General features: G+C 41.1%; 1 protein-coding gene across 4 annotated transcripts in view; it reads right to left on the bottom strand.

Annotated features, from left to right (window-relative positions):
* The window catches only part of AFF2 (ALF transcription elongation factor 2), a 353085-nt gene that overhangs the window by 134951 nt on the left and 191598 nt on the right, over positions 1-26536 (bottom strand). For all 4 annotated transcript variants that reach the window (XR_012765473.1, XR_012765474.1, XM_075435219.1 and 1 more), the window contains exons 5-7: positions 4907-4993; positions 2123-2159; positions 1821-1872 (exon numbers count right to left, since the gene is read on the bottom strand). Coding sequence is in view for 2 of the 4 variants with exons in the window: in XM_075435219.1 (XP_075291334.1) it covers positions 1821-1872; positions 2123-2159; positions 4907-4993 (176 nt within the window). In the remaining 2 variants the exon portion in view is untranslated. The remainder of the gene's footprint in view (positions 1-1820; positions 1873-2122; positions 2160-4906; positions 4994-26536) is intronic.

Raw genomic sequence — 26536 nt, 5'->3', positions numbered from 1 at the left:
CTATCACCTACCATAAGAAGGCAGTTCATTGCAGCAGAAATCTGATTGATAGTACTGGAACTTTAGATCAAGCAGCAGAACAGAGAGCAACTGGTTCATAAAATGTACTCAGTATCTTCGGGTTTTATACCAGGCTTCCTACAGAGAGCTTTGGTCCCATTAAATGCACTATATACCACTGAGCTCTGAAGCACTGTTCTTTTGAAATTCAGCTTATAACTATAAAGCATGATTGACAAGTCTATTACTGTTGGTTACAAACTATTGAAATATTGTATTTTATGGTATACTCACTAAAATATTTTTCACAGTGGAATCCAAATACATCTGCTTTAGGATAAAAATCATTTTAAGGTGTAATAATATTTTTTTAATTTTTTTTTTTTACTACAGAATGTGCTTGATGTCAGCTTTGGATCACTTAGACGTTCTGAAACACCAATGCACCCATTCTGTTACCAGTAACAGTGGGTGTAGTTGCCTAGATTATTTAAAAACACAGGCCATTACTGGAAATCAAATAGCAAAGCGCAAAAATGAATCTGTTACTAAGGTTCATAAATAAATGCTTTTCATGTAAATTAATCTATTTATCATTAGTATTCCTATTGAATTTTAATTCAATCTGAAGAAAAAAACATTTCATTTTGAAACTGAATTAGTAGTTTAACCATAATTTTGTAAAGCTTTACTCAACAAACTTGATTTGAATGAGTACTTCCATGACTTGAGTTTCAGTAAAGAACTGGACTTTCAGAGCCTGGTGAGTACATCAATGGATCTGGCACCCATGTCTAGTCTAGTCCCGCATGCCTTACATGGTCTCAGACAAATCGCTGAACCCCAGCAAGTCCTTTCCTGTACACAAACTTGAACTAAGAATCAATATATTTAAATTCATTTTAAAAACCTATGTATGTATCTCCATGTTGATTTTTCTTCCCCTGTAGGGATTTACTTAAAGTTGTGTCCTTAATAGATTAAGGGGAACCACTAGAATAATTTGGAAGTAATTTTAAATGAACATACTGTATTCACACAAACATCCGCTAAGCTAGTGTAGTTTAAAACACTTGAACGTTAAAAAAAAATAGCAGTTCTGAGCTGAAATCAGACCCATACATTATCATAAGTGTGAAACCAACAATCCACTTTTCAAAGTTGTTATTTAATTCCTGTTTGTAAATTACTTGGAAATCATGGGTAAAAGTAAAAAATCAGTTCAGTCTGAACTCATTGCTACATTCTTGAAGCCTTACACCAGAGAAGCACCAAAGAAAAATGGTTTAACACAATGGAGAATTAGTTCTTCCACAATTGTCAACGGTCATATTTATAGATCATCTGTGATTTTCAGCTGTTTCAAAGTGTAGGAAAATCAAGACCAGTTTCTCAACACCAGCTAGTAGTATCATTCCGTATGATGTGTTTTACTCTCTCTCACTGTATGAATGTTAAAATTTGTGCATCATTTGTTCAGTGAGTTGCATTTTCTATTGTGAGAGTCTTAGTATCTGATGAAAGAAGCATAAAAATGATTTAATTTTGGCAAGCTGTACAACTAAAATCAGCATTATTTCTGCTTAATAAACTCATCTTTCACACGTACCTCTGTTAGCTAATGCTTAAAAAGAAGAAACAGTAATAAGCACTGAAAACATAAAACTGGTTTATGGCTAATTTTTAAGGACTACTGAGAACACCTGAACACCAGGACAAGATTATGAGCAGAGCTAGATTTCAGCTACCTTTGGAGAAATAAGCTCATTCTTTATGATAAATTGAAAATGAGATTTAAAGCTGGAAATAATACTACTTACGACTTTTGTGGCACTGACTTAGTTGCAACTTTCCCTGTTGGATCACTCCACTCTGCAAACAAAGGAAACACATTTTCAAATGTCAAAAGATTACTGTAGAATTAAATGCACCCAAAGCTGTCAGTCCATCTAATTACACTTGGTTTCACAACATGCCACAATGCATAACATGTAATAAAAAATGGAACTGATTGGCTTTAGCACCATAGAAATTGTTTCTTTAGCCTTTGTTTTAATGATGTTAAGCAGGGAAAAAAAAATACCCAACCCTGACTGTTAGGACTAGGATGATAAAGACCTACTTTGTACATTGTATCCTGAGGTCAGATGTTGGGAGTCCTACAAAGAAGAACACACAAAATGTCAGCATTAGTTAAATAAGATGAAGAAGGTAAGATATATCTTAGCTTGCTAGACTAAGGGCTCTGGCATTACACAAAGAGGGAAGGAGATGGTACAGCGAAGGGATCATGTGATTGGTATGGCAGCACCAGCGACATTAGTTTAAAAAACATTAACTGTGGAGACAGAGCACCACTGAGGGACCTTTCCACATTTCAGACAAGAGCTTGTCCTCAGCCGCTGTAAATCTACACACCCCCTTTACGGAGACACTGCACAGATTTATACCCGCTGTGGTCCTAGCCTTTTCCAGGCTTGGCCATGGAAGTATGTGTGAGCCATCTAGGATGTACAATTTAGACCACAGCATGGATGCAACTACATTAAATTTAGCACCACTGCCTTTCTTTTTCTGATCTCACTGCTTGGAAATACAGTAACCTTTTATTGGTAGCCACTGTTTTTATTTGGACGGTGACTCAGAGGATTTGATAAAGATGCAGGAAGCAGATCTTCACCTGCCGGAAACTGGTCCAAATCCAATGAAATCTATGGAATTACAACAACATTAAACCAGCAAAGAATCTGGCTTGTAACACTGAGCACGCTAATGCCAAGATTCTTGTTGGCTCACAATAAATAAGCTGCTTCCTTAATGTCACAGTGTTTTCGTGCTTAGTTTTTCTCTAGGCTTTATAGTCCACAGTGATTGTAATCAGCTTTCCTTCCAAGCAGAGTTTGATCATTTGAAATTAAGGTGTTATTTACAACCTCATCTTAGAGCCAGGCACTACTTCGCTGGAAGTGTTAGTTCTGTAGGATGTTAAAGTCATTAAAGCCCTCACTGCACTTCCTCTTAGGGCATTATTAGTTCCTAATATTATACTGTGCTGTCAGTCAGTCCCTTGTGAAGTAAATCATGCCCTAAGAGTAAACATGGCACTTTAAATTTGAATGTCAAAGGGATAAATTGTCCTGATAAGTTCCGCCTTTTTTATCACACTTTTTTATACATGTTTCTCATGAAATGTATTTTTTTTTAAGTAGTTAAATTGAGAACTTTGAATAATGCCCGTCTCTGGTTTATATGGCTGCACAATCTAGCCACATTATGTCTAAGATCTATAATTTGGCTAGCTATAATTGATTTAATGTGATGTTCTGAAGAGACATTTGTGTTATATTTTTTAAAGTAAAGCTAGCAAACTTGGAAACATTTATGTGCTTGCCTATTTCCTGAAATGCTAGCTAAAAAAAAAATAAATCTAATTTTTATTTTGCATTGAAGTGATATGGTCAAGAACTTTAGGACCAACATTTATTGTGCCCAGAAATTAACTTTGATGTGGTTCTTAAAAGTTCAAAGCAAACTTAATAGAAACAGAAAAGCAAAACAAAATTTAACTTCTCTGAACCTATGCTTGTACTGCTGCCAATGGAGATAGCGGCAGTCTGCAGGACTTAGACAAATTTCTGCAGGGCCTGTCAAAACAGAGCACTAAATTAAGATATGGTATAAATTTAAAAAATACAGCTTCCAGTGAGCAAAAAACCTCTGCTCTCACTGTATTCACACAGGTCAGACTCTACTTCCACCTAAATGGGTTCAAGTGACTTTAACCCAATTTGCAGTGAGGATTACACTCTTGCATGATTATGACTTCTGATGCTTAATGCTGCAGCAGTCAACTGAAGTGACAACAGCAGTGCTAGAGCAGTAACAATCAGATTCCATTAAAATAAGGCATTCTGGGCACTGGCTTTGTTTTTTTAAGGAGCCACAAATACTGCTAATTTCATATTATTTTCAATTAAGTACGGTGGCTGCATTTCAGACAGGGGAATATCTGCCAAACAGATGAAATCAATAAGAGAAAAATCATATTCCACCTTCTAAAACAAGATATGATTGCTTGGACCATAATGTCAAGCAGTACCAGTTTTATCAGCTATTTTCCAAGGTCCTGCCTTTAGCAAGAAAACTTCTGCGTAGCTCCATGTCAGAATGGTGTCGATTTTCCACCCTGGGGAAGTTCTTGCCTTCCCCAAGCATCATGAGCTCACAGTTGTTCAGGTCCCAGTTAGAGATACCTCCAGCAATAATTGCTGTGGGTATGAGCTCGATCTCTAACAGTGCTACCAGAATCATAGCTAGAAGGCAACAACGGAATCTGGGGTAAAGGCATGTTCAAATCATACAGCTTAACTTAACTGCGTGTCAGGTGAACTGCAGAGATTCTCCAGGCATTTGTTTTTGACGTGGCAAGTGCTAAGTGTGTGCTTTTAACCAGGCCAGTACTGAGGATCACACTGAACAACGTTGTGTGCCCTTGGAGTGTGCACACAGACAGACACCACAGCACTGCTCACGCACAGGAACAGTTTAAGGACCACCTGGACTAAAGCTCATCACGCCATCAATCCTTAAGTAGGAACAAATGAGCACTTCAGCCATTGCATTGCACAAATAATAATGGAAGAAAAACAAACAAATAAAATACATTGTACTTGATGTAGAAAGACTCTTATAGTAACAGTGATTAAGTTCACTTTGGCTCCGCTGTAACTTCTGCAGCTTTAAATAAGCAGTCCTACTAGTAACCACAGGCTGATGAGGAATTTCCAACTAAAAATAGTCTTAGAAATTTTTGAAAATGCAACCAATTACAAAAATAAAATCTCCAGCGAAGAGCACTCAACAGAACAGAATGTTAATCAGATCAGCGGTGATAGCCTACTTGTACCTTGCTTGGGATAGAAAACTTGGTCTGCTCAGCCTTGCCAGGAGTGTGAATAGCAGTAAGAGGAGGCGGCCAGGAATGGGTCATCTCCTAGGGAAGAAAAAAAAAACAAAACGTTTTTTAAATCAAATCCATGTACATAAAGAAGAAAGAGAGGAAAAAATGTTCACGTATTCTCCACTGAGGCTGGAGATGGAATTGCTTAAGGAAGCACCACCACCCATCCTTAAGTGGTAGATGAATGCCGTAACTATCCAAGAGACAGCACGTCTTGGGAACGAGGGTGAGGACAGCCCTGACTCCCAAAAATATTGACCATTTGTGTCTTCATCAGGTGGCAGCTGAGTCCACCTCCGTGGCCAGCCTGGCAAGCTGTACACATGAAGCCATATCACAGGTACAGAACAGGGCTTCACCTGCAAAGCCCAAGCAGGATGGAGATCCCTCCTGTATCGCACTGGATGGAACCCTATAGAGGATTGCACAGTGGCAAAATGCAACCCTATTCAAGATTGCATGGTGGCGAAATAAACCAGAGGCAGGTCTAGAGATGGCTTGCAGCATGAATGCCTGGCGCAGAAGAGAGCAGGGATAGAGTCCCGTGCACCAAGGCATCTTCTCACAGCGCTGGCCATAGACACTTACTATGGTATGCAACGTCACAGCTTCAGGGCACTATTGATTCCACTTTAAAATGAGGGACTGAGAGACTGGTGATTTGCACAGGGTTACACAGAAAGCCTGTACTTATCTACAAAATTCAACTCTCTGCTGAAAACCTGCTGACCAGACCATCTCAGCAACAAGCCCGTTTTCTGTATCAGTGTGTTACTCCTTCATTTGTACACGCACGTTCCAGCTATCTTCAAAGAAATCACCCGGGTGCCCACGGCCATGAAACACAAGCAGGAGGGACAGCGCAGACCCTGCGTTTTCACGCTGAGGCCGAGAACCGCCGCCCCACCGAGCTCGGGAGGAGCAGACTGGGGCTTGTGTTCAGAGGAGGGGGAAAAATCAGGAGAACAGAGAAACTGCAAAACTGTTGTTTTAGGCAGAGCTTGTAAATGCCCTTCTAATGAGTGTGTTTTATGATAGATGCTGCTCCATTCTCTCTTATCTTTGTTTTTAATTTAATAAATATTCAGAAAGGCAGTAATACTTGTCTCTGGCAATCTCTTATATCTTTGTCTTGGTTGTTTTTCTTTGCCTACAAAGCTCAGAAAGGATCCTTTCTTGAGACAAGGGAGACAGAGCATAAGAGAGGCTGATCTAGGAAATTTTACGTGCAATGGCCATAACCCTGACTGCAGTAAATTAAAATTCCCAGCTGCTATTTCATACTGGTCAAGCCCAGGGCCAGCACAAAAAAGCTTATGAACACACAAGTTTCTGTAGGTAACAGTACAATCACTGCAAACACTCCACAAATAAAAATGTAACATAATACAATTAATTTAAGGAAATATAACTGTTGTCAAAAGGGCAGTGTGGTGGGTGCATTTGGGCTAAAGACATGGCCTGGGTGGCTACAGCTGGATGCTAATGTATCGTCACTGAAGATACGTCCAGCAAGTCTCAGGTCTCCAGTTGTCCCTCACAAATCTTGTGTCATACAGGAGGTCAGGAGAGAGAAAGGAAAACTATGCACCACGGTCCTCTGTCAATGGGACAGGCAGACATGTATACTTCTCCCAAGCTCCCGTTAGGCACTGGTATTTTATGGAAGCCCATCAAACCTCCACCCCTAGCCGTGCTGCCACTGCAGCAAGGTCTGGCAGAGCCCTGCAAGGGACAGAGCCTGGGAACGACCACTATTGGAGAGAAGCGTCCACCCGCTCCTGGCGAAGGCAGGAGGGCAGGGCTGGTCCGGGACTGGGGAGGGCACAGGTGTCTGCACTCCCAAAAGAGCTTTTGGGTTTCCACCTGTGGATCTCAGGGCCCGTTCTCACTGCACAAAGCCCAAATGGTGGCAATGAGGAGGAAAGGGGCAGCTCAGGAACAGCTCATCCCTCCCGGTGGATGAGGCTGCGGCAGCTCAGTGCAATGACGAGAAGTACACTACTATATTGCATTGGTTGTTTGACCCCTGCAGAGAGGAAGGCAGAAAAAGATTTAAGCATCCTGTGAACTTTTCTCTGAGATAACAGAATCCAAATCCTACATGCCTCTGCCAAATCCTATGCCAGAGAGGCTGCTTTGTGCCAAATCTCTTCATAGCAAAATGATGCAACAGAGACTATATCACATAATTAAAAGAGGGACAGGCAGCCTGATTGAAGGCAGAAATGAAGCATATTCTAGAACTGCAGTTATAGGCTTGACCTCAGTCTCTTCCTGCCCACGCATAAAAGGCTGGACAGAGAGCCTAGGATCCATGGGCAGGTGATGGCAGTAAATATTTCAGATCATTCACTGTCAAAATGCACCTAGTGTCCACTGTGTGCCAGCTTGGTGGGCTGAAGTGTAAGCAAATTTAGTCATCTCCCTGTTAGGTGACACCTGAACATAAAACAGTGGGAAAAAGAAAAATGAATCTGCTATTACTTGAGGAAATTCAATTACAAGGTAAGAAATCCTGACTCCACTGAGGTCAGAGCCAAAAGTCAACTTCAGTGAGGTCAGGACTATCCAGTCTCTGTGTTTACAGAGTGACCTTTTGAGCATCAAAGTTTATCACAAAGGTACAAGCTAGCTACTTTGAAGCATTTCACTTCTATTATCACTGTAATAAAAAATATTGGATAGAAAATTCCTGACAGGATCACACATGCAAAACAACACAAGTATTTCAAGCTTAGTGTATGCACAAACACTGTGTGTGGAAGTGGCGAGGAATCATAGTTACCTAAAGAAACCCACCTACATCTACATAGAGATAGATGCCACAGTACTGTTGACTAAAGAACCTTGAATGTTTGTAGAGAAAGTTTTGAGCTTACTCAACTGAAAAATGTCACTTCAAAACGTATGGGCAGCAGCCCCACACCCACCACCACACAGCTGCATATTCTACACATGCAGAGCCCTACTGAGCTGCAGAATGACATGCAAAAATGGCACTGCACTGTTTTCAGGGAAGGCTCAAAACCCCAAGCCCACATCCTGCAGAGCTGTGACCATCTACCTAACTCTCTCCCACTCTGTTGCTTAAGCATATGCCTGTTCCTTTGGAGAATCAGAAGAAAGGATGTCATTTGTTTAATCACCCACATGACTTCACCATTCTTTGCTACACCCCAGTTTCTTCTGGAGGTCCCTCATCTTCAAGTACTCGCTAAGCTCTATTTTAACTTGTGAAATCTGATATATCTACCTTCTAATATGTTATGATTATAAAGAACCACACAGACAGTGTGTGTGTTGTGCATACACCCATTAAAAAGTATATATAAACATCTTGGTTTGTAAATACCTGGGAAAACAGGCAGGGAATGGCATTCTTTTTTTTTTTTTTTCCCCAGGAAAAGTTAAAAAACTTTAATCAATCCAAATTTGGAAGTATTTACAAATTCCTGGAAGTAACAATAATAAAACCGAGCATATGAAATACTTTAAAGAGGAATTTAATGGAAACAAAGTAATCCCACAAAATTGAGTTAAGATTTATTTTCACATGGTTTGGGCTTAAAATAATTCCAAAATCATGTTAACCATTGGAGTGGGTAGATGACTGCTGCGGAAGCATGCATTTTTTACAGACCTGGAGATTAAATGAGAAAGTAAACCTGCGCAGTTTGTTGGCTTAAAAGTCACTGTGGTCGTCTGATGTAGCAACATCAAGCGTCCTCCTTTCTGAAAATTATTTAAACATTGTTTTAATTGACTCCATGTGCTTTATTTATTAGAGCTAGGCACGCTCGTCTCTTCAGCTAAGTGTGCCCTTTTCAGCTATAAAAGCCCTCAGGTAAGTAACTAAGAAGGACACAAGCAGACGCGATCTATGAATCACCAAAAATACAAATACTCCAAGAAATCTTTTTAAGGACTGCAGAGGTACAAGGCCAGATCATGATTTAAATGGAAGGAGAAGACTGGGGAAGGATTTAAACTTGCAAGTTTCTAAGGAAAAGGTCAAAGCAAGAGAACTGAGTACAGGGGATATGGGGCAGATGGTAAATAGCTTTACAAAACCAGTCCCTAAAATTAATAGCCGCCTTCAAGATTTATTTCCTTGCTCTGTATTTCATTCTTCCATCACTTCCTTCTTGTTCAAAAGAAAGTGTGCAGTGTTTTTAAATACAGATAAAAGCACTGAGCCAGGCTCGTAGAGGTCATTATGGAAAAAAGCAGCTAGACTGTGTACTCTGCGTCCCTACTGAGGCAGCTTCCCTTCCTACAGTGCACTCTAAACTGGTTAGCCTGATCTAATTTGAAGTCTCCGAAGACATAGGGCTCATGCTACTTCCCTTGGGAGAACTGAGGGGAGACACGAGAACAGTCTGCAATTACAGAAAGAGCTGTTGCTAAAGGAGAGAATAATCTGTTCTCCAGTTTTATGGTGTGTAGGAACTTAAACTGCAGCCAGAAAGATTCCACTTAGACACAAGAAAAAGCTCTCTAATTGTAAGGACCATGCAGCACTGAAACAGCTTGCTCAGAGAGCTACACAGACTCCATCTTTGGAGGAACACACTTAAGGATAGATTAGCACACATCAGTCAGGAATGGCTGAGACAGAATGGATTCCTGCATTGGGACAGGGATGTATAGTAGATGATGAGATTTCTAAGACCCTTCCCAGCCCTTTTTCTTGTTCTGAAGTTTGACAGATCTCTGTGGCCAAATGCTACCCTTACTGCCTCTCTAGTGGACAGCAGATTCACAAAAAGGTGGGAGAAGAAAGCAACAATCCCAGTGTTTTTCCTCTGTGGCGTAAGAGTCCACAAAGGCAGTTTCAGGACCGACACTTTGCCCACCTCATTAGAGGGCAGCCAGAGGAGCAGCCCTGCACGCGCTGCTAGCAATAAATGCAATCCGAGGCCACTGCTGCTGAAGAGACCTTCTCTGTGGCATTCTCTCTGTCAACTGCTCTTCTCAGTCCTTTCAACTCTTAGCTAAATCTGTTGCTTTAAACTTTCTCCAATTTTTGGTTACACAGTATGTTAAAGTTGCATTCAGAAAAAATTAATATATGATGAATAGACGTTGTCAAGTTATTACAAACTTGATGTTACAGCTGGTGCTGAGCAACCTACAGCCTTGAAGGAATAAAGATAACCAAGTGATTTACCATTTATTAAAGCCTCCATTAATGATTTATTAATGTTTTATTAACTATTTATCAATGCAACCTTCATAAAAAGCGTGTCTTGTTTCACAGGATCTTTCTCATTTCTGCATTTATACAAACCTGATCAAATCTTCTCTGCTAGGAAGCCAGTAACGCATGAGGGGCAGCCACATTTTATGTGTGTGATGCATACTGAATTAAAAAACATCTTAACCCGTTTCATCTTTGGGGAAAAGGCTAAGGAAAGAATTGAGTATACAGATATACATTTATACATGTACAAGCAAATGACACTAAAGCCTAAAGGAACAGAAAGGCAATAAAACTAAGGGTTGTTTTTCATTCACATTCCTTATGAAGGAATGGAAAATTTGCACAGGCAGTTCGAATACCCTGACCAGTAATCTGGTCGGCTTTATACTGGGCCAAAGGCTTCCTGAGGAAGGGATTTTGATACATTGTCAGAACTGACAGGGACATGATAGATAAATTCACGGATATGCATTTGATTATCGTGTTTCCGCACTTAAATCTCTCAGCATCAAAGGGATACCACTTTTTTTTCTGGGGGGGAAGGGGTGGTGGGGGAAGACTTTGGTGATGGCCTGATGGCCTCCAAGAGAAAGTCAGTTTTCCTGGTATGAATGTTAAGGCAGGAAACTTTTTACTCACGCAAATGTTTTAGCTGATTTATTACCAGTGGCTACTGCCCAGTACGTATTTTTGGAGGAACAATATGATGGCATCTGCAATGATGCCTTTGTCATACTAGAATTTATCTTGCTACTGTATCAAAAACTACTAGAAAGCCATTTGGAAATACAGTGCAGACACCCATGAGTTTACTATCGAATAGCTAGTGTTTATTCTACAAAAATCAACCATTTCCCTGACCATTATTTAAAAACACAGTGTTCACCTTTTATCAATGACAATAAATAAGTTCCCTTTGCCCAAATGGAGAATGGGATACATTCCATATCCTCCCATGGTAAATTAATATTCCTTTCTATATTGACAAGAAGGGGAAGAACAAAGATGATATTCAGTGAAAATGAATATAGAAATTGCTTTAGAAGCCAACAGGAGTTGACTGTAATCTTTACAACATACGTTTAACTTTCCTACTTTGTTAACATTTGGAAATCCACAAAGAAAGTGATAGCAATATGGATATTTTCTGTCGAGCTTCTCAATACTCTCTGACTCCCGTACACCTTTCAATATATTTTCCTCATACCATAGCTTTTATAACTAGCAATACTCAGATGCTTTGCTTAGAGCATTTAGAAGACTATAAAAAAATAGCAAGTCATGACTGATGTACTTACTGCTCTAACCAATCTTGCGCATGTGAAGGAACACAATGCTCCATTACAGTGAGAAAGTATCTCAACTCATGTGGCTGTTTTAGGGGGAGAGTAATGAAGCTGCACCACATGAACCCGCCACCACATTTCCAATTTAACAAGTCTGACACAATCCTAACAGTAACCACAGCCTACGTAACAGTGTGTCCACACCGTGAAATGCTTTAGCTCCCCGCTGGGTCCTGGGCCCCAAACGGTCCATGCCGTGCACATAATAGCTGATTCTCAAGGCTCCTCTGCGAAACAGGTTGGATACTTCTCTCCAAGGTGGTTCAGGGTAATTTTCTTCAGGGAGCACCTCAGGAAGATTCTATGGTTAAAAACTGTCCCAAATGTGGCTCACGCTGTCCAGGCCAGTCCTTCAATTCAATCCCAAGCATATTTAGTGCCCTCGAGCACCTTCTCACACTTTCTTGGCATTTTCAGGAACATGCAGCACAACTCCCTAAGGGCCCTAATATGGAAACGTTGTAATGGTGGGCTGCAGCAAAACATGAGTGTCTAGCAGCTCTATCTCTACTCTTGTCAGGCTTAGTTTATCTGTATGAGTCAAGTGCAAGAAGGACATGGGGGTTTCACAGAACATCGTCAGCGAAGTAGAATTACACAGTGTAAAAAATGAAACAGGACCTTACTGGAAGCACACAGGAGAGCTCTCTTGACAAGTTTCATATGATGAGACAGAATTAAGAGTTCTGTGGAAAATGGCAGCCTGAGAAATCGTGAAGTCAAAGGCAGATGCATCCTGCATATATGACTGCCTCTCTGACTCATGCTGTCTTTCTCTTAGACCATTCCCTAAGCTTTTTAATGAAGGAGATGAGCAGGAGCCAGCGCTGCTTTTGTGACAAGCCAGGAGCCTTCAGAGAGTCCAAAGACAGACATGTACTGACCAGGAATCATGGCACTGAGGTAACTCCGCTTCCCCTCCAAGAGGGGCAGGAGGCATCTTTTCTACTTGCAGAATATGTGGGGTTTGTTGAGGATAGGCCGTAACGGCTGCATGCAAGGAGAGGATGATCAAAGCTTTGAAGTTTTGCCAAGCACACGTGAGAAGCTGGGCCATGTGAGGGATTCGTATTTCCATATAACTGTTCTTCTGCACAGACCTACTGGTGGGTCAGAAGATGGAACTGCCAGAATGGGTCAGACTCAAGGTCCTGCTCATCTGGGATGCTGGTGGACAGTAGTCAATGCTACGTCTTTCACAGAGCGCTTCAAGAACAACAGAGCAATCATGAGGGCAAAATCCTGATCCTCCATACTTACTACTGCTCAGCTGTGCTGAGATCCTATCTGTTTAATACCGCATCCAGAACTGGATATTCAGTAAGCACCAGCTAACACCAGTTTTAGAGTCCTAACAGTTAATGATACACCCCAAAATATTCAGGTACTTGCAGTCATGTGTACTAAACCTACTTCCAGAAAGCTAGGCATCCTTCATCTGTCACTCTGAGTAACTAATGACTTTGTTGCCCAACACACAGTACCAGAGTCTTGCTGTGGACAGTACGGCCAATGAAATACCTCCCGTTCTTGGCAGCTTCTCATCCCCACTGAGATGCACAGCCATATCCTATTGATTTTGTTTATTCAAAATGATACTTGTTGGTAACCATCTCCAGGGATGGCACATCTAATTTTCATAAGGGCCCCAAGAGATAGGAAGTATGCATTGAACTGTTAAATACAACATAACGTCCTGGCAGTACAACAGTATAATATAAACAAAAGCACAATAAGTAATAAAAAGCTAATTCTTGCAAAAGTTACTAATACCAACATATAATTTCATCTCTACAATTTAAAAAACATTGGCAACATTTCTCCAAGTAAATAAGCAACTGTGTTTTGAAACTATTCACTGCTGGCACTTGTTTAAGGGAATCTGGTAATTTGTTCCATCCATCCTGAGCTTCACAAGCAAAAAAGCATGTCTTGAATTGCCTGTTTTCTTCTCTGAAAGTTAGGGTTCACACCACGAGGAGAGCAGAACTATAATTTGCAGTTACAAAACAAGACTGCACCTACCCTGAGGCACTCCACTGTGCACATTTATACAATACATTACACCATCTCCTTTACGTTGCCAGATGTAATCAATTCACGTTTTTTTCATACAAAATACAACAGTGAATTATGCAGTCACATGACAAGACCCTCTCCATGTAATTTATTACAAAATGCATTTAATTTCTGGAGCCACTTACGCCAACATCATGAAAAAATAAAATCTCCAAATTCAGTATCAGGCATAATTAAATTACTAAACTACAAAACTTCTCATTCTGTAGGCTTAGCACAGAAACTGTTTAAGTTTTACATTGTGCACTAAGTTTTAGACCCGTGTAACCAGCTCATAGCCCACATCCGGACAGTATGATGAAACTGAGTCTAAAAATCATCAGGAACTTGAAAGCATCAACTTGTGCCAGAAGACATCAGCTTTACTCTTAAAGCAGGAGCATCAATTATCTGAAAAGGCGTACAAGGGGAAATTAAGAAACCAGGTTAGGCAGCTTTGATTTTAAAGCTGAAATCTTTTGCATAAGCCATGATTTGCTTTCATTAAAATTGGACTCCAAGTTGTTACTTATCGAATACAAAGAAATGAAGTTACCACACACTGCCATACAATACACATTGAAATCTTTTACAAAAGGGTTTTTTTGCCTTCAAAACCAAGACTCTGCCAGATTTCTTTTATTCTGCTTACCACACAAGCAGTATTGCAGCATGGGTTTTCCCGAGTGGGTGTGCCAGGGTAGCATTTCTTTTTAATGTTGAGTGTTTCCCTCTTACACGGTCTCATCAACACTTCAACTATAATGCCATTAAAACAGTGGTCTGAGGCTGAAGTGAAGACACAGTGAACACCCAGAAAAGCTCAAACCTTCCCTTATAGAAGCTGTCCTTTTTCAACATTTCCTTTTCTTCATCTACATGATGCTCTCCCTACCATGTGTCCCAGTCGAAAACTTGTTTTTCCCCTAGTTTATGAAGAATGCACCCTCCCCTGCAGAGCACGATTATCTTCCCAGTGCCTACATCAGAGTCTATGAACGCTCTGAGGGCAAAGACTGTCTCATTTCTTGTCTTATGCAATGCCTAGGGCAGCGGTGAATACAGAATACTGGCTGGAAATTTGGAACAGTGAATACTGCCTGGAAAATCCTGGATGGAAAACATCACCAGCTTGATCAGCGCTCAGTGAGCCCTGGATGGACAGACAACTTCAAACTGAAGCCTGATCATTGGATCCTCTAATTTGGCACCCTGTTTTTTTGTAAGGTTAAAAGCTTAACATGTTTGCCAAAAAAACATACTATGGGTTCTGGCCTGTAACAGAGAGGGAAAGTCCTTGCTGCCTCTCATGCTCAACCCTTTAATTCTCTTCTCTTACAGAAAGACCTAAGCAGCCACCTGAAACCCTATAATGCGACCTGGCATTAATTATAGCAATTTTAGCTTTTGGAAAAGAACAAACATTTCAGTCTGGATTTCCTTTACCTCACTTATGCCTTGAAGCAGGTCTGTTCCTGCATCTGTGTGTCCTGTAAATCATGCCAACACTCCCCTTTGATCGACTCCTGCTAAGCTAACAGGTGTAGAAAAACTGGATGTTATAGAGATGTTTTGATACAACATATACTTTTTTGGCATGTCAGCCTTACCCAAATAAGCCAGCTTAAAGAGTAAAGAAAACCGAAGCCAAAACATGCTGAGGTCTTTTTTGATCTCCCTTAAGGTATGGAGGCTTCACAGTATTTCTGGCAGACAGACTCCCACTGTCACAGGCATGCATTTGATTCCTCACTTCCCAGCTTGCTCCTTCTTACAAAGCTAGTAAGTCTGAGGTTGGAAACATTAAATACTCAGAACTGCCACTAAGATGTATGACAGCTGAGGATGGTTGGTCCCACACAGAGCGGTCCCAATTTCTGAAATCTGCATGTTCAGACTATCCACCAGATTAATATATCCTCCTGCCATGCCTGCATTTTTAAAAATCTGCTGACAAGAAACTACATTGAAACAAAGCAAATCCTAAAAACAGGGCTGAAAAAGGGCAAAGCCCATAACCTTCCTGCCTCCAAACACCACACCACTTTTTTTCCCACAGGAAAACCATTGAATAGGATGCAAAAGCCACAGCACTAAAATGCAGTAAGTTTGGTGCTCCAGCATTTAAAAAACATATATCTACATTACTAGACGATGACATGTATTTCTTTGTTGCTTCTAGATGGCCAAAAAAGAATAGCAAACTGTTCATTAGTAATAGTTTATCAGGGGTCGTATGAGCAATCTGGAACAAACTTGGAGCGAGCTCAGGAAAAGACCACCCAGTAGACCCAGGGTTGCGAGTTAGCTCTATGCAGTTACAGCGATTTGCAACTCCAGCTGGTGTCAAACACTGACAATTACCAGTTATCACACAAAGACGAACTGGAATAAACCTGCCAAAGAATACTTTTTTCTTTTTAGTACAAAGTGTGACGTATTATCATGTTCCAGCCATTACCAAAAGGAGTTGTTGATCTCACTTTGCTGGAGATCCAAAGGCTAGATACAGTCACACAGCATTATTTTGGAAGGGTAACTTGTGTTATAAGTGGAAGACACTATATAATAACAATGCTGCTGCAAAAGGAGACAGAATGATGCATCTAGTCAAAATCCCAGCCTAAGCCTTTTCAAAGAGCACAAGTAGTTAGTATAACATTCCTTAGGGTTCCTGTATCCTTTCAAACATGATAGCTTTCTTGTAGTTTACACTTATCATATTAAGAAAAATGGTAATGAGGCGATCATGACAACTTCTTTTAAAAGCAACAATGACTCAATTGCCAAGGAAAAAAGAAGTGATAACTATTTTCATGGAAAGAAGCCTCCAGTGAATGCTTCACTGTTGAAGCTGTGTTCTTTGTTTTTGTCTGAACTCAGGAACGACAAGGGGCTGCTCTTCAAATAAAATCTGAGCACCCGTTTTCATTTGATTGCTACAACACTCCTTTTTCAGATAAACTAGCAGCTCAGACCTCTCATGGAAAAGATTAGGGACTCAAGAGGTTAGAAATTATAAAATACTGGAATAAGTGGGAAAGGATTAAATAGCTTGACTTAAAAAAAAAAAGAAATCACTACTTGGAATGTTCTCCTACAAACCAAACACCAAGTTCTTTTTCTGAGGCTCAGAAGAATATTTTTAAAGGTTACTGTACCTTGGGGTACACAAACAACATATTCTTTAGCAGGAGATACTCGTGGCAAAGAAATTAATGGACTACATAGCCCAAAGAGGCCTTTAACACTCAGTGCTTGCACAATAAATTCCATCAGCAGATGTCAAAGCATTCCTCACAAGAGATCGGTACCTTGTCTCCAGAGGTGAAATTTGGTCCATGCCTTAAATCACCCACTCAACCAGCAGCAAAAGCAACGAACACTACCCTGCCCTTTCTTCTTCCCATTAGCAACCCATGCAAGTCTCCCAAGCGCATCTGCGTCCATGTTGTTCCTATTTCACCCTGCAAAGTATTAGTAGCTATTATTTCCACCTCCCCTCAAAAAATATTTGCTTAGACGTTGCACAGAAATACTGAGTAGAGGAAATATTAAAAGAAGAGCTGGAAACAGCTGAGAACAGGGTTCCTAGCGACACCCACACCAGAGGCCTCGCCCTAGGAGCCCTGAAGGCAATACAGTAACACTCGCAGCAGGTAGAATAACAGTGTATGCAGCATGCTGAACCAACATCAATCTGGGCTCTTAGGTCAGAACTTCAGATGCATGTTTGTAGTCAGTTTTTATCTCTTGCCTCTGAACAATGGTCAATAAACACCTCAATGCCTTGAACTAGTAAAACCATCTTCCTCTCTAACGCTATAGCCTGCCTTTTTCTTCAGCTGACTTCTGCAAGGCTGGGTGCCTGTATGACTGCTTTTAAATCAAAAAGAAATATGAGAAATTCCTCGGGAAAAAAAAAAAAAGGGCAAAAGAAAAAAAGAGAATAGCATTCTGGTCAGATTTTCTAGCTATCCAAAGGAATTGTTACACAGCTGACATAAAACAATGTGGCAGGATCCACAGGCTAATTAAACAAATGTGACAATTTTACTGTGACAATTTGAAAACGCTCAAAAGTGCCTCCCATCCACAGTATGCATTCTTCTCAAATGTGTATTAAAACCCATGTACTGTATTAAGAAATTGAAAGGAACTTACATTTTCAATAAAAAACACAATTATAAGCACAATTTGAAATATATGGCTAAAATAGATTGGAAGTTCTTAAGGTTTCTCAGAACATTAAATTCAATGACACGCTTTCTTTAAAGAAACGTTAGAAATTCTCTATAGAAATGGATAAGCCACAGTATGTAGTATAATTTTAAATATCTGATTGAGTCTAGCTTTTGCACTATTATAACACCAATAATTCCAACTGAGGACCTCAATGGATTTTACTAGCAACTAATGTAACTTTGCAGTGCGATGGCCGCGTGGCTGAGGTTCTGTTTCTCCATTTCATAGAGGCAGATACTGTGGAACGAAGGGGCATCTCAAGGTTATACAGCAGGGTGAAGTTAGGGTGTTTTATCCGAGTCTATGTATTCTAACATTTATTGAGAGGATGTTCAAAGAGATGGGAAGATGGACCGTATCAGTCTTTTACTGGCAAGTGTGAAGTGGTCTATTCTGAAGACTGTGGCAGCTGAAAAGATTTCCACAGGTAAGAAGGAAGACGCCTTCAGAAAGAGCTCCACTGACTTTGCTGCACAACAGTCTTAAAGCCTACAGATCAATGGCAAATAGCAAAGACATAAATTGCTCCCCTCAAAAAAGGCGGCTCCCAGAACTATTCTCCCTATAGAATGTGGAATAACTGAATGTAATACAGATGACGACTGCAAGACTGCCTTCCCATGTTAGGCTGCTTCCACAAACCCCATGGAGGCTGGCAATGCTGACAGCGTGTCACCGCATGACTGCTCCAAAGGAAAAGACCACCTGCTCGTCCCCAGCGCTTGCCCTCGGGGCTGCAAAAACAGAGCCCTTACTTTTTGTGGATAAAGAGCCACAGAAGATGCTATAGAATTTGTCATTTCAAACCAGAATTGTTTCTAAAGCTTGCATTCATTTCAGAAAGCCTAACTCGATTTTAATATGTTTTCGATGACTTCATTCTGTGCCTAAAGTAATTTGTGATGTAGAGTACACATTATTAATCTACTTAAATGAAAGGTAACATTGCTAGCAGTTTAAAACACTCAATGCCCATATTTAACCATGTTTCATTTTGACAGGACAAGATGAAATAACAGAAATGATTAATCTGAGACCAGAGGAATATTCTACTACCTATATTTCAAAATAGGACTAGATTTTTTTGTTTAATACTTCAGCAGTAAGATGTGTAAGTAGAGTATAGGAGCTTCAGATGGCTTTTCTGCTTGACCACACTGCATACTGTTCCAGTAGTTGTTGTTACCCGTGACTTTGGAAACAGCAGCAGTACTCCAGGGCAGGCAGACAAAAGGCTCTGAAACTCCTAATCATGTTTTTACACAACAAATTCATGCAGCTCACAGGGTCCTTAGGGGAGGATACCTGGTGTGGCTAGAGCCAAACACTGTAACAGTGTAGAAGCATTCAAAATTTTCCACTGAGTTCAGCACTTGGGGCCTTTTTTGTTCACGGGAGCATACAAAAGGTCAAAGTTGATCTGACATCCCTGATTCTGTGGGTCTGTTTTCTCTCACACTTTCACTTAAAGATAAGGGAGTTGCTCTTTATTTACAATGATGAAAAGGGAGGGGAAGTCAGGTCACATGGGTCTGTGAATCTGAAGTAGGAATCTTAGTTTTATGATACTCTCTACTCAACCACAAGACCCCATCAACTTATTTTCCCACTTTTTTCGTCTCTTTCACTTCCTGTTACTTCTGGGACTACGAAACGCAGAGGTATTTGAAAAATCAGTATATGAAGTGACCCAAACTTTTAAGTGCCACAGAGGGTGCACCTGATCTTCCACAGAAGTTGCAAAAGTTATTATTATTTTTTTTCTCCAAGACAATGACTTTGCTTGAACTACTTTTTTGTTTGAACTGGCTTTTAAAAATTATTTTGTATATTCTCATAAAACATAATTATTTTTATCATAACAGAGTACTGAATCAGAGTGAGGATGCTGAGCATGTAACATGTTGCAGTACATAGTGGATCATTTCTGAGGTGACTGTCAGTGAGGAAGAGAAACTACAAGTAGCCATTTTGGTACAAAAGACATGTTAAAGAGCTTTGAAAACAGATAATCATTAACAGTTTTTCATTTAGTCATTCATTCCTAAGAAGAATGCTTTCATTCTCTTCAGGAGCAGTAATACATGTCCAAACTCTTGTGATGTCAGCTCACTTTACAGTAATTTTAGTAGCAATGGTAGATCTGGCCATGATAGCAGAATTATATAATACTACTGAAATCAGCAATATTTCAATTTGGCAGCACAAAAATATAATGTTAAAATATTATGGTTAAGGAGATAAGAAAACAGAATTGAATAGTGAGTTTGAAATAGGTGCCTTGCAATCTCTCTCTCTTTTCCTGAATACCTTTTGTAATCTTTTTTTACTGTTACAGTGTAGATAGGCTGCAACAGACCCACATAATGATCAGATTTTACATTTCAAAGTTCTTTGCTAAATAATTTCTTTAATACTGCTAAGAAAATAAAACCTTTATTTGATAAATGTGCCTGCAGGCTGGAATCAGACCTTGCTTGTCTGTCCTGACAAAGGTCTAATCTTTTGCTGCCTTACATCTCGAAGAGGCATTTATCCCTGTACCAGGCAGGTGCAAAACACCACCTTTCGCATACAGGAAACACTGCACACCCACACGCATTTGTCAGATCAGACAGTCAACCTTTTCTCCCCGTCACCTCCCCAACAGCATGAAGTCTGCTTTGAGTTGATCTGGCAGCACAAAGCAGATGTATAGTGTATATCTACATCACAAGCGAACTCCTCTCGCATCTGATCTGTGCATGGCAGCAGTGCAACGGTGGCCCACAAAACCAACCGCGGAAGCTAAGTACTTGAGCATTGACTCATGCCAACCTCCTACTCTGCTAGCCTAAAGTTATCGCTGAGTTTTATGCATTATGTACCTTGAAGTTAATACAGACAGCTTTGGGATAATGCTCCTGGGGTGCCTTTCTTATGAGTGGCACCACAACGTCATCACTGTAAAGGTGAATGGCCAAAACCTTGAACAATTCTGTTCTGCTGTGTTCAGGTGTAACTCACTGCGGCCAAGGCGAGCCTCCCAAGTTCAGGGTCTGCTCTAGACTGGGAGGACCTAAGGCTGCACTCTCCAACTCCCCAAGAACCTTTTGCACTTCAAGCCTACACCAGGCTGTCCTCAGATGGCTTGAACTACAGACCTCACTGTGCCTGTGTGTATATGGCTGGACAATGCACAAAATGCTGGGAAAAGGCTTCTTTGGACCTTCCTGGAATTGTTGCTGAATGCTTGCAGTGGTACTGAGATAAGAAATGAGCTGATCGCCTACCAAACCAGGAATAAGCTGTTCTCAAAGAACTACTCAGCATTTCCATTTTCTGGAGTAAGACTATGTCTAGAGAGTCATCAGAGCAAAGGGCTAGTTGTTGCTTTTATGTATACCTAAAGCAATGCAGGGGTAACTCCTTTTTATTTAATAATGGCAGCAGCAACATAAGTGGAGCTGCTGCCAATTTATACCAGTGTGGGAGGAAGAAGAATTCAATGAACTCAAATGAGATCAGAGGTCAGTGGAATTACCCCTTGATTTATTTTGATGTGAGAGCAGAAACTGGTTCTGCCTCCATTGAGAAAATGCTGATAAAAAGCTGAAAATGCATTGGCTTGGAAATTGCTAAGAAATTAATTGTTTTTATCCATCCAAATCTTCATGTACATAAGCAAAGTCTAAAGGAAAAAAAAAACAAACCCTGCAGTTGTAACACCTTGCCTTTTTCAAAGCAGGCTATTACCCGCTCCTTACACGCTTCGAAAGGCTGCCCGCCAGACGAGGGACAAAGGCCGCAGATACACATTTACATGTGGGTTACCTTTTCAATCCATTTTTTCATTTCAATAGAAATAATAAATCACCTTATCCTGGAGAAAGGAGCAGCTTGACACAAAACATACAGTGCTGGGCTATTTTTATAGCACACCTAAGACATATAGGGATTCATTTATTTACTCAGCTATTTAAAAGTGGCTACTCTTACTCATTCTCTGGATAGCTAAATGCCAGGTTGCTAAGTTACTGTTACTTGACATCATCTCCTCCCCAAAGTGTTCCCACATTTGACAGGTTCACATGATTTACTAGGCCAGTCAGCTCGTTATTCACTTGTCCAATGACGTCTGGATAATCATTTTAAATTCACATCATGTCCTCCCCAGCAAGCCCCCAGATTCCACATGAAAATATTTAAACTGCCTGTCAGCTACTAAGTGCATTTGTAACCACACTGGACAGCGTACCTGTACTTTTCAAATAACAATTATTATAATTAGGTTTAGCATCGTTCTTCAATGTTGGTTTGTATTTTAGAAGAGAAAACAATTACTGAGGGGCAAATAATGGGCTGTATCTGTTACAGTCTAATTTCGCTCTGTGAACAGCTCACCTCAGCTATGGATGATAGGTATCAAATCCATTAGTGCTTTCAATTGGCATGAGGAAGGTAATACTACACATAATTTGCCCAGTCAAGGGCATTTTCACCTGCTGATCAATTTACATATTCTCCAATGTCATTAGACATGAGCTAGTCATCAGAAGAATAGAAGACCATACAAATTATAGACTTTGCTCATTTAACTCCAGTCATTTTTATACTAATTACAATCTGAATTACATGAAGGATTTGTTTTGCTTCCAGACTAGAAAGCTTTTAATTAATACCACAGCTGTCCACATAACATCAGAAGTTCATCCAGTTATTTGACGCCTTACTACACTAAATATACACCTACAAGAATCCTTTTGTTCCTGTAAGCAGGGACAGATTTTCAGACAGAAGTGCCTGCCCAGATGGTTAGCAACACAGACATGAAAGCTTCATGTGCACAGACCGGAGCCTCACTTCTGCGGGATTATGTCTAATCGATTGCCTAAACACCAAGCCCAAAGTTTCAATTTACACTACAAGTCCTCAAGAAAATTCAGTTAAATAAAATTTCCTTTCTTTCCTGTGTAATGTTGTACACTTATCACCTCCCTTCCCAGAGGTCACCAATGCTAAGGGAGGTCCCTGCTGTGCTCTTTACAGGCAGAAAAAGGATCACCGCTAGTCTGCACTCAGTGTCACACCTACACACACCCCTGCGCCTGAACCAGCATGACGGTTCCCATAACATGCAATGACAGCAAGGCACGTTGATGTAGAGCCCTGGTACAACCGGCACCAGTAACTGCTTCAGAATATTGGTTTAAAATGTCAATTCTCCCGCCCCATCTGCACTTCGTATCACAACATTTCAATGAACTCATTTTTCAATGGCTGCACATAGCAAGTGACAAATTAATTTACAACCATATTAATAAAATGTGAATTACACATACACACTGTTGATTGCCTGTCTTCCATGTTATCCACACTTCCAAAGCCATTACGGTGGTTTAAAAACATAAGCCACACTTTCAAACAGAAAAAAGCACAACAACCACCATCTATTTGCCTTAATCTTTCAATTTGTTTGCAACCTGTATTACATGCAAATCTCCTGTACTACACCTTTACAGCTTGCTCTTAGATGTACAAGAGAGATTCTTTTTTTTTTTTTAATTATTATTTTTAACAACCTTCTCAGCCATTCTGGTTAGAAAAGCAAAATCAACAGGAGACTGGTCTGCCATTAACCTTTGGCTGTAGTATCAGAAACAGCCTTGCATTTACCCAAGATGACATAAGTGGCTAAAATGTTTCAGGAAATCTGAAGGACTGTGAAATTTTGTCTCTGAAGACTCAGGGGTCTAAATGGACTCAAGACCTTTCCCCTCACTCGGTTGGAAATTTTTGACCATAAACTCAATTAAAACTTTTTTTTTCTAGAAAAAAAAAAAAAGACAACAGAGATTAGGAATTGCAAACCTCTACAATTACAAAAACCATTAATCAAGTTCATCTTGAAAAAATACCTCTGTAAAATCAGAGGTCACAGATCTTAGCTCAGGTCCCTCTGCCTTGTAAAGTCTAGTGAAAAAAACCTACAAGAGTTACTGTGCCTTTCTAAGGGGTGAAACTGAATTAAGTCACTTCATTCCCTGACTTATAAAAAAGGAAAAAAGCAAACCTCAAGGCATGAAATGCTGTCAAGGGCGACTGGCAGGGCTGGGGCGAGGCAGGTGGCAGCACCCTTGCCCCGGCACTTTGGGGCGCCCGGCTCAGCAGCTGACATGGCCCATTGCCAGTGGTTGGCAACGGTTTGACTGGTCAGAACGGACGCTATTACACCGCAACCTGCCTACCTTTGGGATCTGACTGCCTTGTAATCCTCCTTGCTTACCTCTGCAACATCCCTGACAGGACAGAAATGTTCATAGCCTATTTTTTTACCCAGAGAAGCTGCCATCAGGGAGCTGAGGCCCACACTCCCAAACGCTCTTCAGAGCCTACACAAATGGCCCCCAAACGCCAGAAAGTATATGTCAGGGCTGGGAACTTAATCCAGGTTCTCAAAGCACAAATCACTGCTGAAACCAAGGGTCATCCTTTCATCTGGAGCAGACAGCCTGAGTCTCCTGACACGGGGCTTCTATGGGGAGCCGGATGACTAGACTTTGACCACTGCTGGGCATCACATTCCCTTACTTATTTTCTCTCCGTTGCCTGTCATGTAGAACATGATACTCTGCATGCAGCCAAAAAACATCTCCCACTAGCTTATTCTGTATTATGAATTTGAAAAGAACAAAGTCATTGACAAAACTCAGGTACTTCTACTTCCACGTGTGCTTCAGCACCATACGCAGCTGAAAGCCTAAAGCGCTGCCACTGAAGGCAACCAATTGTGACCGGGGTTTGCCGAGCCTTCAACGGCAGCCCCCAGAGCAGCTCTGTGATCTGCTGCTTTCATACACTCAGGGCCTTGCTGGCAGCCTGCTTGCAGACAGGTTACAAGAAGGCTGCAGACAGCTTGTCAGCACCCAGAGCTGCCTAATGCCACGCCGATGGCATACTAAGCCACCATCAGCGTGTAACAGCATGCAAACCTACCCAGCTGAGCATGTGGCGAGGGGGTGTGCATCCCAGACCAATCATGGTCAAGGTCCCATGCTCGCCCACAGCATGCTGAGCCCATAGCTGCTCCCCGGCAGGGGTGGTTTCATATGCTGAAGCTGGCTTTTGGCTACGCCTGTGGTTACAGCTGCTGGGTTTGCTTCATGGCTGGATGGCAAGGCTGGGCACGGGGGGTGCCTCCAGGCATCTGCATCCAGCAGTCAAGAAAGATTGGCTGGTTTGTATCCCTTTTTTGGGTATCCGTTACGTGCCCTGTGAGACAGATCCCCAGAGAGATGGAAACGTGCCAAACCCCTGCTCTGTCCACCCCAAAAGTCCTCCCGAGTTTAACAGCCGACTGGTGCCAGGAGGAGCTCCTGTGGCTGCAGGGACTCTGCAGTTCACCCCCATCCTCTGCAGATGACAGAAAGTCCTGCACTGGTCTCAGCAGGTTGCAGAAGGAAGCCCGGGACATTCTGCCTCTGTTGACTCAAATTACACTCACAGGGTAGGAAATAGGATCACCTTCTCTTGATTGGAAAAAAGACATTTCTGCTTCCTGTGATTTATATGCACTGTTCCCACATTAAAACTGTCACCTGGATGATTGATCCTTGAAATTCACTACATCACATTTCCTTTTGATGCTGTTTACTGAAAACAACTGCTTTCCCCAGCTAACAAGTCATTCATTCCAACTACAGTAATGAACCTAATTGATATATATAAACAGGAGAAGAAGACATTTAAAATATACCAGGCATTTTGCACAGCCTTTCAACATTTTCTTTGCTTTTCCTCCCTTAGTGTTCTACAGGCAATAAATCTTTGCTCGCTTCAAAGGTTGAAACTAAATTTTATTTATTTCCTTGCATTCACTGCTGCTGGGTGCACACGCAGATGCATACTTCTCTGTTACTGCAGGCCTGCACGTGCATACTTGCCTGCTGGTTCAACATACTTCTGCAGCAACACTGGCAGCCCATAAGGACATCAACAGCATCCCAAGATACCCATGTACACAAAACTGGAGCAAGTGTCCAAAACAATTTACCTCTGTACTGCGATGAATACTGAGAAGTCTATTTTATTTTATAATCAAGAGTAAGTCCACGTCTTCGCAAGCAAGTTGGCACAACCGTTACACATGATTTCAGGTCCGGGTTAGTTTGCACCAGTTGCCCCTAGTGATAAGGACATGGCCAGCACAAATTCTCCCCTAATTTTTATCCTCTCTACACAAAAACCAACAGTATGGCTGGCAGTCCCAGGGAGGTAGCTCTGATAGATGGGAAACTCAAACCATGAGGATAAAAACCTAAATCCCGGATAGGGACTAATGGGTGACAAACCTGCCCCCAGTCAAATCTCACTGCCAATGGGGGACCCCAAAGTTGAGGTGACTGAGGAAAAGCCCATCTTACAGTACAGCAGATTTACACATATACACAACTTGTTGTGCACACTCCCATTCTTCTTGTTGTATGATCTCGTTGCAATTAAGCTATGCTCAGTTCAGAGTGGTTGTTTTAAAGTTCTGTGCTTAGCCACTGACCAGAGCTCCCAGAAAAAAAACGTCTGTAGGTCTTACACAAAACCTTGTACGACGAGCCACTGTAGTTTGGAGGAAGAAGGAAGAATACTGTAGGTCAGTCTGTGAGTGGCAGAATTAAAGTGACTCCACCTCAGGGTAGAAAAGAAATGTGTCTTGCAGAGACTCACAGAGACTGACAGCTTAGAAAA

This window comes from Opisthocomus hoazin, chromosome 14 (genome assembly GCF_030867145.1).
Source record: "Opisthocomus hoazin isolate bOpiHoa1 chromosome 14, bOpiHoa1.hap1, whole genome shotgun sequence".
NCBI classification, from domain to species: Eukaryota; Metazoa; Chordata; class Aves; order Opisthocomiformes; family Opisthocomidae; genus Opisthocomus; species Opisthocomus hoazin.
The sequence above is the reverse complement of the archived record's forward strand: the minus strand, read 5'-3'. Positions and strand labels throughout refer to the sequence as shown.